Genomic DNA, 18043 nt, shown 5'->3' on the forward strand with positions numbered 1-18043 from the left:
AAAAATATACGAAAACACTATACAATAAATTTACAATTAGTTAAGTTCTTTACCAACTATTCTGGCATGACAGTACACAAATAAATCACAACATTAACTCTGATATTATAACATTTAACAGACGTGTGTGTGTGTGTGTGTGTGTGTGTGTGTGTGTGTGTGTGTGTGTGTGAAACAATGTGAGCATGTGTATGAATGACAGAGTGTAAACTCTTCTACTAAACAACCCAGAAAAAGCATTTAACATTGTTTTTACAAATTATACACTTACAGTTTGTTTCATAGTCCATGAATACAGATCAAGCATCACGGTCAATTTTCATGATCTCTTCAGCATAATTGATGTAGTCATGAAGAAGCCCCATAAGCATAGGATGTTACATCTTCTACATCTTCCAGGGCAGCGTCCTCCTTTAAAACCACTGCTGCATCAGTTTAGGGGAAAGGACGGTCTCTTATTTGACCAGCATTCATCCAGTTACCGCCTGTTCTTCGTCAGTGGCCTAGAAAGAGAAACACATTTGAAAAAATAAAACATTTAATTAAACTATCCATTTTCAGGTAGAGGTGTATTCACATCCGTAAGGATAGGTAAATAATCTGTGTTAAAGTTTCAACACTTTGTGAGGTTGTTTAATGTCTCGGTCCACCACAGCGCTCCAGAATGCTATAATGGCAGCACTAGTATGAGGGCACATAATATTGTTTGAATAAATATACTGCTTTCAGAAAGCTTCTTTACTGAAACATTAAAACAGACATGACATTCACATTAGGGATGGGCGTTTTCCGCAAATATCACATTCGAATATTTGAGCTCACAAAAAACGAATATTCGAATATTTGTTTATTTAAATTAAGTTTAATGAGACAGACGTTATTTTTCAGCAACATTTATTGTTTCCGTCATTTTGAACAAGCTTACACACAATAAGCTTGAACATCACACATCGTGTTTTGTAGCTGAAAACCTTTAACAATGCGTGCAAACAAACAAAAGTAGATTAAAAGCAACAAAAAAAATGTGAACAAAGAAGAAACGTAAAGCAGCCTGCAGCAATTAGGCTTTTGTAGAACGTAGCCTACACTTAACTTTGAAAGTGTCAGCAAATCTTTTTTGCTTTTTTTCTATTGTTTTACATGTTCTTGTTAAGAAATACGGGCATGTAAACATGATCGGGGGAAAGTCGGCTCCTTAGTCTGTTAACAATAAGGCCGGCCGCGGAGAAAACGCGCTCTGACGGCACAGACATTGGCGGGACTCACAAATAACGGTGTGCTAAGCGAATAAGTTTTGTGAAGCGCTTCGTTTTTTCGTTTCACCACTGAATGGGATCCTCATCTGGTGGAATACATGGCTCCAGCAAGAACTGTTCCCACTCGTCTCGGCTAGACTCTATGTAATCATCGCTGAAGAACTGGCTCAGCCTTTTCCGACGAGTGGGCATTGCCGCAATCTCTTCATCGTTGGTGACGGCGACTGCATCCGCACAAATCGCATTAAGGAAAATGTTCTGATAATGTTCAAAAAGTTATTTTTTTTCTTACTTCTCATGTTTTCGTCGAGGAACCTGAGATGTTTGTGCCGAGGGTCTAGGGCAGACGCGAGAAGAGGAGTTTTTCATTCTCCAAGTTAGCGGTGTTTATTCGTTGCTTGAGAGATGCCGCAACCATGTTCTTGAATTCGGTCACTTTCTATGATTCTCCACGGCATTTTGAAGTACTGTAAAAGACCGCAGTTCTTACGGGCCGTTCACTTATCGCGTCTTTTGCGTGCTAAAGTTCGTTATTTCCAATGTAGGCGCGCGGTATGCGCGCTCATAATAGAAGCGACGCGGTCGCGATGCGCTCGCGGTGAGATGCGCCCGTTTTTTCCAGGCGCATCCACACTGCATCGAGTTAAAAACATCTCAACTTTTCTGAATGCCGCAAGCGCACCGCAGGTCATGTGACAAGAACTAAACATTCAGCTTCATCCTTTCCCATAACAAAGTTGAAAGCTCAGTCAAGATGAAGGAACAGCTGATCATAGCTGTATATGGATTGCCATTTTGAAATAAATTTAGTAGCAGAGCTCCTGGCAATGCTTCTCTTCATGGGTGATTTCAGTTTCCCAGCCATCGATGACTACTGGTGCATTGAGTCACGGTTCGGTGTGATAGCCGATATTATGCCAAAGAGAAGATTCAAGCTGTTACGTCGGCACCTTCATTTTAATGACAATCAGCAGTGCGATGGCAGTCCAAACCGGTTCTACAAAATCCGCCCCCTTTTTGACATGCTTCGTCAGCAGTGTCTTCTGATCTCATCCACTTACCAGCACAGTGTGGATGAGGTCATGGTGGTGTATAAAGGCACAAGGGCTGGCTCTCTCCGCCAGTATATTGCCAACAAGCCAGACAAGTGGGGCTTTAAATTGTTCTGCCGGGCCAACTCAGCTGGCATCATTCATGACCTTTTGCTTTATCAGGGGGCATCCACATTCTTCAACGTTGCCCTAACTGAGCAGGAGGAGGCACTGCTTCTAGGGACCAAACTCGTGACAACACTCTGCAAAACCATCACACTGCCAAGACTTTCATTCGTCTTCTGTGACAACTTCCTCACCAGTTTCGACTTGGTCCAGAACCTGCAAGAGAACCTGGGCATCAGGTGCATTGGCACTGTCCGACCAAACCGCATGGGTGGAGCAACCTTAAAGACGGTCAAAGAGCTGATGAAGGAAGGACATGGAGCTTTTGACTTCATGTCTGCTGAAGGGCTGCTCGCAGTGAAATGGTTCGATAATAAATGTGTGAGCCTTCTTAGCAGTGCCAGTGGGATCACACCTCTTTCCTCTGTCAAACGGTGGAGCAAAGAGGCCAAAGCAAAGGTCGCCGTCATGTGCCCTTCACTCATCCCTGCCTACAATCAGCATATGGGAGGCATTGATCTGTATGACATGCTGGTACACATGTACAAGACCCCGGCGAAATCCAGACGATGGTACCTTCCGCTGTTTGGATACATCCCTGACCTCTGCATCTCAAATGCCTGGCTTGTCTACAAGCAGGACTGCAGCTTCCTGAAAGAAACACTGCTGCCTCTCAAAAAGTTCCGTCTGGCAGTCGCACACACTATGGCTCACATCAACAAGCCAGCATCCAAAGTTGTCCGACCTTCATCCTCTCCACCACAGATGTGGTCAAAGAAAAAGTACAATACCCCAAGACCCTCCCACCCACAACCAGATGTACAGTATGTTAATTTCGGACATTTGCCACTTCACTCAAACAAGCGGGGGCGATGCAACCTCTGTCCAAAGTGAGTTTCGAGATGGAAGTGCCAGAAATGTCATGTATTCCTGTGCATGAATGCAAAGAAGGAATGCTTTGCAGCATACCATCACAAATGAATGACCAAAGGCAAAATAAGTGCTGTTGCACCCCTGTGCTGTTGCATGACAAAAATATTTGTTGTATTTGTTTTATATCGTCTATGTAACTGTGTAATGGAACATTATCCATTGTATCAATAAGTCCACCACTATTTGTTTCAGTGACGATAGTTATTTATTCCATGTTTTGAACAATGAGACCTGTGTTATGTTACACTGTATATAGTTAAATGAGTATCATAAATGTGTGTCAGCTAGGTGACTATTGGCTTTATCTAGCTACCATTCTTTAATCTTTAGTCGGGGTAGCCCTAATTCCTACAGTAATCGTGAATCACATCTCAATTGCAATATCCCTCAAAATACTAAATATGTTTTTACCACATTGTTCAGCCCTTACTGCACAGTGGAGGCTTTATTTTTCTCCCACTGACATTAAAAAAAAAAAAAAAAATCGAATCAAATCTTGTGTGAAGTTTTGCACCAGCACACACACACGCACGCACACACGCACGCACGCACGTACGCACGCACACACACACAAACACAAACACACACTTAATGTGTTTGGAGCCATAAATAGCAGTCATCAGATTTTTTATTGGCCAAGAACTTGCACTTAATATGACTTGTTTTGAATGTTGTTCTTTTATTATGAACAGACATCTCAACCGTTTGGTAGAGGACTGTATCTAAAATACTTGTAGGGTCTCATTTAAAAAAAAAATACTGATTGTTGTTATTATCATAATTGAATAATAAACGCAAATAAAAAAAATTTCCTTTGCTTTTTTCATAGTGCGTACCTTAAAGGGTTAAGAGGGAAGACCAAGAATGATGACTCTCCAAATCAGACAAGACAACTCCAAAGTTGGTTTGAGTTCTGCAATGAAAAACACAGACATCAATGGTTTTAATGAAATTATTTTAGTCTTAGTAAAAATAAATATAACGTTGTTATTCTGAAGTTTACTCTCCTTAAAGCCGTCTGTCCCTCTCTTCAGAAGAACACATCCTCCTCCTCACAGTCTGAGACTCTCACACAAACAGCTTCTGTGTCTTTAACTCTCGGCGCACAGCGCTGACACAATGAAGAAACGAGCTGGACAAGTCTGAAATATTACATGTAAAACATACTTTTAACTGTTACCACTTCAACAGCCTCAAAATAATTATGCTAGTCTTTACTACACAATGCCGTTTCCTTTAGGAGACAAACATACATTCAGTTTAACCACGAAAAACATTAACATGAGTGTAACCGTGACCATAACCGTCTATTAACATCTCAAAAAGTACAGATAATGTAAAATCTTATGTAAATATGACAAATACATTCACTGACGTTATATTAAAACTACCTCTTCCGTTCAGTAACGTTAAATGATGCCGTTAAGACCTCCGTGTCTGAGGCGAAAACCGCATCAGTTTTTTTTTTTTGTAATATAACTTAAGCTTCTTTGTTTCCACCTTTCATAAAACCTTCCGCCTTTCATACAACCGGGTAGACAATAAATGATAACTTAACATTTTGAATATTTACTTACCATAGTCTTTCACTCGCTTCTCGCTTCTTTCACGCTGAGAAAATGGCGGCTGCTCGCACTGGAGACGTACGATCTTGACATGACGTGCGTGCTCTCCTTCACGTCCACGTTCTCAACCCAGCCCCGCTGGGTTAAAACGGAGAACAATTTTCAACCCAAACTTGGGTTAAAACATCCCAAAATCCTATCCAGCGGCCTCAACCCAGCATTTGGGTTGAAAAAACAACCCAGCGTTTTTTAGTGTATGCGTTGCATATTTTTTTACGCACCCATGTTAACGGATTCCAGTTGCGTTCCAGGAGCGTTGCATCTGCAGCAGTGCAGCGATCGTTTACATACCGAGTAGCGAACTGCAAACGCATCCTGTGTGAAAGCACATATATATATGTATATGTATATATATATATATATATATATATATATATATATATATACACACATATGTATGAATTATAGCTTGATAATGTGGTTTAGCACAATGCAATGGTTTTTCTGTGCTTCTGTGATTGCGTTTGCTTCTAGTGAAAGAGGCTGTCTTGTTTTGTTCCATTTGACTGTGACATTGATTGTGTGAGCTTGTCCTGTGCATCCCTCTCACAAATCAGATTCTGACCCCGCGCTTTAATCTTCAACTGCCCCGATGAGATGAAACACTCAGCTGCCTGACAGCATTCTGAGTCTTTCTCTCTCCTTGTACTCATTCTCCACTGTCCTCCACGTCTTTTGTCCTTTGCCTCAGTGTTTTTTCACTGTCCCTCTTTCTTTGGGAACAAGGCTTCAGCTTGTAGATGTTGCTTTGGGTCCCTCTAATTGACAGAAATATATAGGCCCTTTAGGACTGGACAGCAAAGTTTTGATCTCTTTTTCAATATCTCATAGGGCTGCATGATTGACAAAAATCATAATTGTCGATTATTCCCTTGAAATTGTAGTTGCGTTTATTAATTAAGATTATCACAATTTACATTGATGTTTATACCATTGTTTAATGCAACTCTATGCCATATTTCATATGAGAATAAACAAGCTGAAAATGATCTAACTGAAAAACTTTTAGTGCTTTTCTATAGTATTAAGCCTCAAATGTCAACTATACATCGGATTGGTTTCTTTAAATTATAAAAAAAGTTAAAATATGAATGGTATTTTAATGTTATACTTAAACAAATGAAGGAAAACCTTTAAGATAATGTGTAGACAGAAAAAAACGCATCTTAAGCACGCAAAATAAGTGGATTTTGAACGATTAATTGCCGCTTTGAACGATTAATTTGTGGCATTCACATCGATCTACTGTCTCAATGTTATTCAGCCTTTTGACAATATTAATTGCATATTTTGATATTAATGTATTTATTTACAGATAACATGCATTATTTTTGCAACCCATTTTACTTGTGGTATATTTCTGAGCAAGACAGGATATTCAACAAGAAAAATTTATAGGATGAGACTATTTAATCTACCAGGTATTTATTAAATGAGTGTTTATTTCAGAATTTCGAATTGTCATTTGGTGTCATTTTAATAAAAAAAATTATAAGTAATATTAGAATAGTTTAGTTTAGATTTTATTGGAAGAAATTTCATATGCTTATTGCTTACCAATGTTTATCAGTTATTATTGATGCTTAATTATTGACGGTTCTTATTAGTATTGGTTAGTAACTGTTTTTGCTGCTTAATATTTTGTGGAAACTTTAATAGTTTTATTTCTGTGTTCTGGGAATAGAAAGTTTAAAAGAAACAGCATTTATTTGAAATTAAAATATTTTCTAACGCCGTGTATTATATTACTGTAACTTGATCAATTTAATGCTTCCTTGCTGAATAAAAGTATCGTCTTAGTACTTACTTAGTATTTTATTTACATTTATTCATTTAGCTGACACTTTTATCCAAAGCGACTTACAATTGCTATATATGTCAGAGGTCACACGCCTCTGGAGCAACTAGGGGTTATGTGTCTCACAGTGGATTCGAACCCGAATCTCTCACACCAAAGGCATGCGAATTGAACATAATTGTTCCAGCAATCTTAACACAAATATGTCTTAAACATTCAGTATATCACCCAGTCATATTGTCAAAAGAACATTCTGAATTATCAATCTCTAATATTGTAATAATCTCTAATCTTTTTGTTTTTGTGAAACACTATACAAACTACAGAATTACCAGTTGCCAGTATTTAAACCAGTGGTGATTGATGTGGATGTTTTTAATGCACCAAATCTCTCAAGCCACTTGACATTCAAAGGCACCTGAGCCATCTTGACAGCATCTTCTTTGCATGTTGTTTTATTCTTACCTTATGTAGGGTTTTTATTTATTAGCAAGGGCTTTTAATACAGTTGGAGACCAGCTTCCCACCATACACGCTACACTCGTACAAGATCTGGCCCTTACCAAGTTGGCTCATTAGCTACGAAAAGGAGATTCAGTTAATTAAAATAATACCCCGTTAACACAGCTGCTTTGGTCAGCCAAATTAAACAGGGGGAGTGCTGCGCCGTCTGCTTCTCACTCAGCGAACATTGCTCCTCTGCCTCGGAACATGGCTAATTAGCTCAATAGGAGGAATATTTTAATAGCAATTAATGAGGCACGGGCCTATGCAAGCACGGGCCTATGCAAGCACGGTTTGTGTGGGGGTGCATGCAGATGAATTCTGAAGCCCGACGAGATCGTTTTTGTCACCGCTTGTTATGATCAGCCTCGCATGCAGGATGTTGCTCATGGACTATTGATTTCCTTGAGATTTCCCAGCAAGCTGACTGCCCAGAGCAGTGGTGTTGGAGGAGATACTTTGAAGGTGTTGTTTGTCAAGCAGTAAGCTACTCGTTATTAAAAGTAGCTGATTTGCAATCAAGTAATCCTTTTGGTAGTTAGCTAGCATTGAAGTTCTCCTAGGCTGTATTTCTCAAAAATATCGTAAGTCTAAGAAGTCCATTGAACTAGGGATGCATCAATCCGATACTCGGGATCTGTATCTGCTTCGATACTGGCATTATCTGTGGATTGGGTATCAGTCAAACAAGACCGATCCAAATCCGATATTGTGCGTATACTATTGTGTTAATGTTGAGCCCCATGAAGGCACAAAAACATTATAAATCACCAAAACTTTTTCATGCCTGTCATCCTCCATTCAGCATTCTAACTGTGTGTTGCGTTTGGTTACCACAGTCAAAACAATACAATGAGCAATGTGTTACATTTTACCAGATTTTAGACTTATTCACATTTATTTGTAAATAAAATATTTAGCAAAATATTATAAAATTATTGTGAATTATAGAATGTAGATTATCTTTAGCTGCTGAATTATCCACTAACCTAGTTTATAATAGTATTTTTGTCAAATATTATGATTATATATTTTGTCATTGTTATTTTTCATTCAAATGAATTGGTTATATGTAGTAGATTGTGTTTAACACACAAACGAGTGATGATCAGGTCAACACAGAAAAGTACAGAAATTCTACATTGTTTTAAAAAAAAAACAGCGCTGGTATCGGATTGGATCGGTATCGGATCGGTTCTGAAAAATTATGTCTGTGATATCATATCCAGAGTTCTGTCACAGCCATTAAAATATGTCCGGTCTTGAGTGGTGGAGTGCTACACCTGTGCATTCTGGGTAGCGGACACCTTTCACATGGTTTCATCACATGAGCAGAAGAGCTATTGACAGACTTCTGCTATACTGCAACTTCAAAGCCAAAGATATTACACGTGCCGTGTTATGTTCAACATAGTAAGACGGGAGGCGAGGGGGAGGGAGGTGGGCAGTTGAGGAGGAACACAAGGAAAACGTGATGGAGTACAGTATGCAAGCAACTGTGCTTTCTCTCAGAAGAACAGATTGTTGACATGATTGGAACTGTGCTTTGGGTAAACAATTCATAAAAGCCCAATTATGCTGTGATGATTTTTGTTTTATATTTTAGCTGTTCTTTGTAAAGCTGCAGAAGATTCTCTGGACACTCATGTTTTGAGTTTTTGAATTCAGGGCTTGAATACAGTCGCCGTGAGACTCAAATAACACCCACTGGCCATAAAAATCTGAATAGATGCAGAAGTTAGATATTATTGTACAGCTTGACAATTACAGTTGTCTGTTAAGTGTTAATATATTTTTTACTGAAACGGGAAGTATTCAAGGTGATTTTTTTTTTTTTTTTACACACACACACACACACACACACACACACATTGGGCCTCATTCTTGAAACATGAGCAGAACTAATTTTTGTCTAAATTGTTAAAGCTGTTCTGATCTGTTTTTTCAAATTCATGAAAATGTTCGTATTTTCAAAATGCTCGTTGGTACGAAAGAAATGTACATCTGCTCCCTCCTATGTGTAAATGGTGCATAAAACTGAAACAAACTGATGACACAGAATTTTGATGCACTGCCATAATAATTACAAGTTCATTTGCCCTTGCCCTCTTTTTTAATTTTATTTATTTATCGTTTTGAGTTGATAACTGTTAAACATATCGCTCGTCACTATCACTATTTACCCAGCCGTATCCTGCTTGTACTACAACAATGAAGAATTCAATATCAGTGGTTACTGTTTTTTTTTTTTTTTTATATTTAGTAAAATTCTTTAAAATGAGATAATATAGTAATACATTGTCGCCGTGGATATTTCAAATCATAGCAACTAAAGCCTCTCAGCTGGAAAAACGCTGTGCCACTAAAGCATTCTAAATCGCCACCAGCTGGTCATTTTTTCAGCTGGCTAAAAACTGTTTGGTGGACACGTGTTATTGAATATTTATCGTTAGTCATATGGCCTATTAGTTGTTTTCGCATTTATGCAATATACTGGAGCCAAACCTGTGGAAGTTGAGCAGAATATTCCACTGTGTTCCTGGTCACGCAATTTACGTAGCTGTACTTTATAGGCGGGGATTATGCAAATTGTGAATGAACGCGCAAAAGCGCCCTATTTACCAATGATTGAAAGTCATTAACATACACATGTTTAACTAACAAATCAGACGTTTACAAAGCGTTTGTGAATCCAGAGAAAAGTTTTCGGGGAGGTCGGTTTTATGTGCAAATTACTATATATTTACGAATGTTTCATGAATGAAGCCCATGTATTTTATATTTTAGGGGCTACTTTCTATTAGGGCTGGGCGATATATCGAATATTAGCGATAACATCGGAATAATTTTGACGACGATGTACAATTTGAATATATCGGGAATATCGAATATTTCAAATTCAAGCATACTTTCCCAAAAGAACGCGCCGAATGTCCAAAAAAGGAACCTGTAACTGCTGACTGCTCTACGCCCCTCTACTACGAGAGCTGTAATGATAGCGGTTGCCAGATAACAAGAGTTTAAATCTCCCAATCAGAGCTCCACTGTTACAAGGATACATTTTCTGCCCGGTGTTTGCTTATTTTAAGCAATCTGGCAACCATGCGCACGTGCTCACTCCTCATTGCGGAAGAGCCGCCGTCGATAATCTGAAAACACTAACAAGCTGTAATTGAGCGATCTAATGAAAGCGTCGTTCAGCCGGTCTGTGTTCTGTCGTGAGATCTCAACTGTATTGTTTGCATTTGTGATCGCAAAATAAATGCACTTACTTGACCGCTGATGTTTGAATAGAGAAACATAGACTATGGTCTTTTGGAATTACTATTTGGGGAATTTCACTATGTTTACCAGTTTCCATAATATAGACAGAGAGAATGCAAAAGTCTTTGGTATTCATTTATATATATTTATATATAAGAAATAGCTATGTGCTTCAGCAACTAGCTCCCCATCTAAGAGGGTTTTTAGTGTCAGTAGGACCATAGTTTCATGCCACAGAGCTTCTCTTAAAACCACAGACAGTTGACAGACTTGTGTTCTTAGCTTAAAAACTTGTTAAAATTTTTTAAATAAAATACTTATCCCAGTTGCATAGTTTAAATTGTGAATTGCATGCACTAAAAAGAATGCACTTTCTGTAATGGTTATGTAACTTAATTTGCACTGCTTCAGTTACATATAGGCCTACATGTATTCATTTAATAAAAAGCAGTAAGTGATATCTTGGTCTAGATTTTTTAACTGCTTAAATTAGCTGTTTAATCTAAATAGTTTTTTTTTTTTAATGGGCAAAAGAAAATCATGTTTTATTTTTTATTATTTAAATGCAAATGCAAACATATCGAGATATATATTGAATATCGTAAAAATTTTGACAATATCGAGATATCATTTTTTTTTGTATATCGCCCAGCCCTACTTTCTATATTATTTTTTATCAAATAAGAATAATAACATTCCAAAGAATAAAATTAATCTGTGTCATTATGCAATAGTAAATGTTTATTTTTTTCTTTTCAAGTGCACAGCCATCTTTAGAATTTGGTCTTTGAACTTTTGCTTTTGCAGTGGGTCTACATATTGTAGAGTTAATGAAAGTTATCATGTGCATTGTAATGTTTGAAGTGGATGTCGTAAAAAATGTCAGTAGACTGGGAAGATTTTAAAATATATATTTTTTAAATGTAAAAACTTGTTTATTCCTTAAAGAATCTTGGGGGGGGGGGGGGGGGGGTATATCATGGTTTTCACAAAAATATTATGCAAAATATTAACAGTTTTTAACATTGAGACTTTTTTTCTTGAGCACCAAATCAGTGTATAAGAATGATTTCTGAAGGATCATGTGAAACACTAAAGACTGGAGTTAAAAAAATAAAATAAAATAAAAATCAGCTTTGCCATTATAAAATAAATTGATTTTTTTTTTAAATGTATTCAAATTGTAAACTTTAAAATATAACATGAATTGTTATAAATTGTTCACTTTTATTGTAAATATATTAAATGTTATTGTGTATTCCAAATAAAGACCAAATAAATGGAATTGAATAATCATGATCAGGAGCATATGTTAATTTTACAGCCCTAGTACATGAATATCTGTTTTTCTTTCTGTAGTTACAGTACCATGCAGGTCTGGCCTCCAGTCTTCTAAACCAACAGTCACTCAAACGCTCAGCCAATCAGATGGGAACATCTGCCAAAAGAAGACCCAAACTTCAGCCCAGCACTCTATCCCTTCCAACACAGTGAGTATGAGGTCATCATTTTTTAACAGTTTATCATAACCGGAGATGTGAAAGTTTATAATGCCTCCCAATAGGCTCTTTTACATGTCAAACAAGTTTAGTTGTTGTAAACTTTGTCCAGTAAATGTGCATATGGACTTGATTCTCATGTACATAGATGTAGGATTTAAAAAGCACACCACAAGGCCCACACTCGTGAAAACTGAAGTCCCCAGCATCTGCTTGTCCAGAGAGCCATCAGCAGCAGGTCAGAGGTGACTCTCTTCCTCTCTATTGGTTCATCTGATTACAGTGACAGAGTAGAATAGCTCATTGTCTTCTGTGGTGTCACTGGGGTCTTAGACCATCCGCTTTAATAGTAAAGCATTGAGAGTGAGATTCGGTAAACTGAGAGGAGAAGAGACCATGGACACTGAATGGAAGATGAAAGACGGATGGAGAATGAACACAAAATAAGTATGAAGGGACTGACACAAGAGACGAGAGCGGAGCCCAGGTGGTCAGTGTAATCTGATTCTGTTTATTTTCTTTCCAAGGTCCTTCAAAGTGATTGTTCATTTATTTCAAGTTGTAGTGCTCTCCTTTGCTCTGGTGCCTGTTTAGGTACTGATAGCACAATGTGCTGACAGGGAGAAGAAAGAGTCCTTTGCGATGTTTAATGTCCTATATTTACTGCTGTGTCCGAAATCACTCTCTGTTTCCTATATAGTGTTGTCTAAACACTATGGAACGTCAGAAATTTGATTCACTTTATATTTACCTTTTTTGTGAACCCAGATTTATTGTGTGCAAGCAGTCTAAATGCATCAGTGTTATTTTGCCAAGTTTTCCAGGTTTCTAAAGACTTCCAAATCAATCAAGGATGTGTTTAGAAGTTAGTCATTTTTATTAGTTAATATTTTATAATTAAGCTCAAGGCCAAATGTTTGATCTTTTCTTGATTAATTGATTGAACTTCAGGATTCTTTTAGTAAATTTTTGGGGAATGTTGTAAATGTCTTTACTGACACTATTGAACAATTTAATGCATCCTGTCTGAATTATTGTATTATTTCTTAAAATAAATTACAATCTTACCAAATTCTTGAGCAGTAATTTAGGTACGAGTTGTACTTGACTGGAAATAGCAGCCCAGGGGCGTTAACAAGATGGCAACTAACTGGACTGAATTGTCTTTCAAAGGTACTTTGTTTTCATTCACTTCTGTCCCAGCAAAGTCCACTGTGTGGAGTTATTTATATTCCCACTATATAGGGAAAAGTAACTGAAGTGAATTAGAGAGTAATTTCGAACACATAATTCAGAAGGAAATATTTGGAAAGGCCTCAAAAACAAATGGAAACAATTGGTATTTCAGAAAATCCCCAGCAGTTTCCATAGTGTCAGTACATGAAAAGCTTCCCCGTGTGTCAGAACTGCTGGATTTGCCATTTTTTCCGTTTTTTTGTTTTTTGTTTTGCTCTCCAGGTTGATTTCAGTGAATTTGTTTTTATTCATCCTCTCAAAAAGCATTAACAGTAAAGTAAGTTGATTGTCACAAGTCAGATTTTTGGCGACTGAAAGTGCCCTGAACCTGACTGGCCCTTCAGTCGTCAGTGCGCTGTGTAATAGCACTGTGCTGTTTTTTTTTCGGATGGGAGAGGATGTTGAACGGAGCAAGGTGAACAGAGACAGCGGCTCTTCTGTCAAATGTCATTGTCCTGATGAATTTGCCGTTTCTAAAAGAAGCGGCGCATGAATTATGCAACACAACCTTCATGCGCATTTGCTTTCATTTTACTTTTTACGTGCCAACTTTCTGAACGCATTTCCGTCCAACATGGATGCTTGCTTAAATGAGTGTACCGACAGAAAGTAAGGCTGTCCCAAAACCAAAGTTTTCTAAATGCATTTTAAAAGATGTTTACTGTGTAAATAAACAATATAATAATTAATTGTAACTGCCCTAGATTGGGTGTGCTATCTAATTTTCAAGCAAAGGGATGCCAAGTCCTAGTGATTGAACGTTTTCTAATGATAAAAAGAAAATGAGTAGAGGCCTAAAGAACTTTCAAAATAATCAAATCAACAAACCACACGCTCTGTTGATTCATTTATTCAATCAGTCTGTTATAATCATTCATACTGCCATTAATGAACCAGCAGGAGTTGCTACAAAGCGATTTATTTTAAAATCACGGCATATTAAACTAGCCTGGTAATTGAGGCCCAGAGGAGAGTCTGGTCCTATCCTGTGCATTCATTGCAATATAAATCCTGTAAACAGAATTACACAGCATTTACTCATATTATCTGGCTCAAGGGGATCTTGTCTGTGCTTGAACACTTTCCCACCAGCTAAGTAGACCGCAGATAAAATACCTTGTATTACTTTATGTAATCTATCCACTGTGAGGTAGTTATGATTTGTTCAAATTTAGATTTGTTAATTTGATTTGTTAATCAGAGAGTTTTACTATGTCATGGTGTATGTATTGAAAGTCACTCCCAGTCAGCTCAAGGTGACCTTAGTTTTTGCCAGTCAGGGCTTTCTGTTGCTTTTGAATCCTCAGGATATGAGACTGCAACCCTCTACGGACACCTTGGCAAATGAATCGCCATTGGATAGTAAATTTTTTAGTTTACTCTCCACAGTGATTTATATATATATATATATATATATATATATATATATATATATATATATATTAGTGGTGGGCCGTTATCATCGTTAATGTGCTGCGTTAACGTGAGACTCTTATTGGGCGATAAAAAAAAATATCGCCATTAATCTATTCTCAAAGTTGGGTTTGCTTTCACACAGGACGCGTTTGCAGTTCGCTACCCGGTAAATGATCGCTGCACTGCTGCATACGCACCGCTCCTGGAACGCAACTGGAATCCGTTAACATGGGTGCGTAAAAAAATATGCACCGCATACACACTGCAGACGGAGTATGTGTGAAACAGGCGTAAAGTTGTTTGCACCTTGTGCAATGTGGAATTAGTTTACAGCTTTTTCCAAGCACTTTGTGATGCATTTTGGAAACAGGAGATGAGCCCCTTTTCTAATGCACCACCTGGCTTGATAAACCCCTTCTCAAAGACTTACTGTTTGTCAAATTTATTAATCTTGTGTTTCTTAGGATAACTGAGATAATGCATGCTAAATTTCTTTCTTTACCTTGAATGTCATTGCTCTATTTTATTTTTTATATTTTGATATTTCATATTTTGTTCAAATGTTTAATATATCTGCTGTTCATATGTTCATTTATTAGTGTGTTATATGGTTAGAATTAGGGATGTGCACGCATAGTCGAACATTCGAATATTCGTTCTGCTCTAATTATTCGATAAATAAAAATGATATTCGAATTTCAAAAAAAAAAAAAAAAGTTCACAATAAAACCTAATTTGGTCACTTTCTGTGATTCTCCACGGCATATTTGAAGGTGTATGCAAGCAAAAAATAATTAATGAATGATTAAGGGGCCATTCACATATCGCGCCTAATAAGGCGTGGAAAAGGCTATGCGCGCCGCTTTCTCCTTCTTTCCAAAGCACTAGGGCAGAAGCGCTCCTGAGGCGACGCGTTCTCTCCATGAAGACGCGGAAATTTCAGCAAAGGATAAATGAATTTGCAGCACAAAAAAAAATCGCTTTCAGTAGCTCTGCTACTAAATTTATTTCAAAATGGCGATCCATATACCGCTATGATCAGCTGTTCCTTCATGTTGGCTGAGCTTTCAACATTGTTACAGGAAAGGATGAAGCTGAATGTTTAGTTCTTGTCACATGACCTGCGGTGTGCTTGTGGCATTCTGAAAGTTGAGATGTTTTTAACTCGATGCTGTGCGGACGCGCCTGGAAAAAACGGGACCGCGTCGCCCCGCGTGCGCATCGCGACCGCGTCGCTTCCATTATGAGTGCGCATACCGCGCGCCAACATTGGAAATAACGAACTTGAGCATGCAAAAGACGCGATATGTGAACGCCCCCTAAGAACTGCTTTTTTCTACAGTACTTCAAATATGCCGTGGAGAATCACAGAAAGTGATCCAAGAACATTGTTGCAGCATCTCTCAAGCAACGAATAAACACCGCTAACTTGTGTTAACAGACTAAGGAGCCGACTTTCCCCCAATCATGTTTACATGCCCGTATTTCTTAACAAGAACATTTGAAACAATAGAAAAAAAGATTTGCTGACAGTTTAAAAGTTAAGTGTAAGCTACATTCTGTACAATAGCCTAATTGCTGCAGGCTGCTTTACGTTTTTTTTTTTTGTTCACTTTTTTTTTTTTGCTTTTAATCCGTACTTTTGTTTGTTTGCACGCATTGTTAAAAGTTTTCAGCTACAAAACACGATGTGTAATGTTCAAGCTTATTGTAAGCTTGTTCAAAATGAAGAAAACAAATGTTGCTGAAAAATAACGACTGACTCATTAAACTTAATTTAAATAAACGAATATTCGAATATTCGTTTTTTGTGAGCTCAAATATTCGAATGTGATATTTGTGGAAAACGCCCATCCCTAGTTAGAATGTTGTCCAGGTTTTAAAATAAATCAATAATATTTGAGTGTATTTTCCCTTTTCAGGAAAAGTATCGAAAAAGTATCGAAATCGCAATTCTTGACTAGGTATCGGTATCGAAACAATAATTGTGGTATCGTGACAACACTAATATATATATAATGGCACAGTTTTTTTTAAATACACTTTTAACATCAGTCAGTCAAGCTTTATAATAAGTATTATTTAATATAACTTAAGTAATTAGAAGTAAATTTGATAACCATGTTTGAATGCATATTAGTCATTTTAACTGCACATTTTAACTTGAGAGATAGTGGTTTTTTTCTGTCATTCAATGTTTCTGACAAAAACAATTGGGAAAAAACTAACACAAATACTGATAGGATAATAAGGATATGAATTCTAATAATAAGAACTATAAAACACACTAAGCATTACTAAGGATTAATGAGCATTAATGAATATTAATCAGGTCTTGTGCGTTTGCTTGAACTGATTTGCTGAAATCAAAACAGGGGCAATAACAAGTGAGCGCCAGCCAATGAGATGTTTCCATTGAGATGAACTGAGAAATATCACAGATCGCTTGACGGAGAGTGAAACTATGAAGCCCTCAGTCCGAGTGTTTGCAGGTGAAAATATATCTGTGCTAAACTTATACTTAGCCTCAAACTCATACACTGCCGAGTAAAATCTGAGAATTTGTTAGCCATTGGATAAAATTAGACATCATTTAGTCACCAGAATGAAGATTTAGTCGCATACACAGCAAATTTTAAAGAGTGGATTTAACTCCCTCAGAGTTAAAATTAACACCTGCCCATAGCATATATGGGAATCACTGGTAAAGTGTTAAATTAACACTTTTGAAAGAGTTAACATTATTAACACACTGACAGTGTTAACCAACAAACTCTTAAGGTGTAAAATATTAACACCAGAATGGATGATGAGATCACCAAAGTTGGTGTTCAAAGTTAACACTCAGGTGAAAAACAAAAACAAAAAATTAACCCACAAAACAATAAAATGTTTACATATATTTATTTTATTAAAACATTGTCATTTTTTCCTGCACCAAAATGTCTTCATTTTGAATGTTTCAATTGAAAACAATTAAAAAAACAAAAACAAAATCAATGTAAAGAACATGGTCTTAAAACAATTAAACATCCTAATGTCAAAACAAAGACACAAAAAACATTCTTATTTGGTCCATATGTACTCTTAATGTCATAAGATTTATATTGCTGACATTTATCAGGTTAAACAACAGCATTCCATTCATTACCATAAATACATGCAGAATACATGTTAATGCTCACTAATCAAAGTCTGTGATGGTGTTTGGACCTCCTTAGAGAGAACTTCTTTTTTTTCAGCACGACAAGATGCGTTTCTCAGCAGTTTTCAGCTAAGCAAGATCCACTCCTATTTGCAGCATCACACACCTTCCCCTGTAAAATTGAAAAACAACAACAATAATAATAATAAA

The 18043-nt window shown here is 37.1% G+C and overlaps 1 protein-coding gene across 2 annotated transcripts in view; it reads left to right on the forward strand.

Moving 5' to 3' along the window:
• LOC132114826 (mediator of RNA polymerase II transcription subunit 27) overlaps window positions 1–18043 on the forward strand; it is a 71782-nt gene that overhangs the window by 15010 nt on the left and 38729 nt on the right. For both annotated transcript variants that reach the window (XR_009425367.1, XM_059523178.1), the window contains exon 3: window positions 11897–12027. Coding sequence is in view for 1 of the 2 variants with exons in the window: in XM_059523178.1 (XP_059379161.1) it covers window positions 11897–12027 (131 nt within the window). In the remaining variant the exon portion in view is untranslated. The remainder of the gene's footprint in view (window positions 1–11896; window positions 12028–18043) is intronic.

Source organism: Carassius carassius, chromosome 34 (assembly GCF_963082965.1).
Source record: "Carassius carassius chromosome 34, fCarCar2.1, whole genome shotgun sequence".
In the NCBI taxonomy this organism is placed as follows: domain Eukaryota; kingdom Metazoa; phylum Chordata; class Actinopteri; order Cypriniformes; family Cyprinidae; genus Carassius; species Carassius carassius.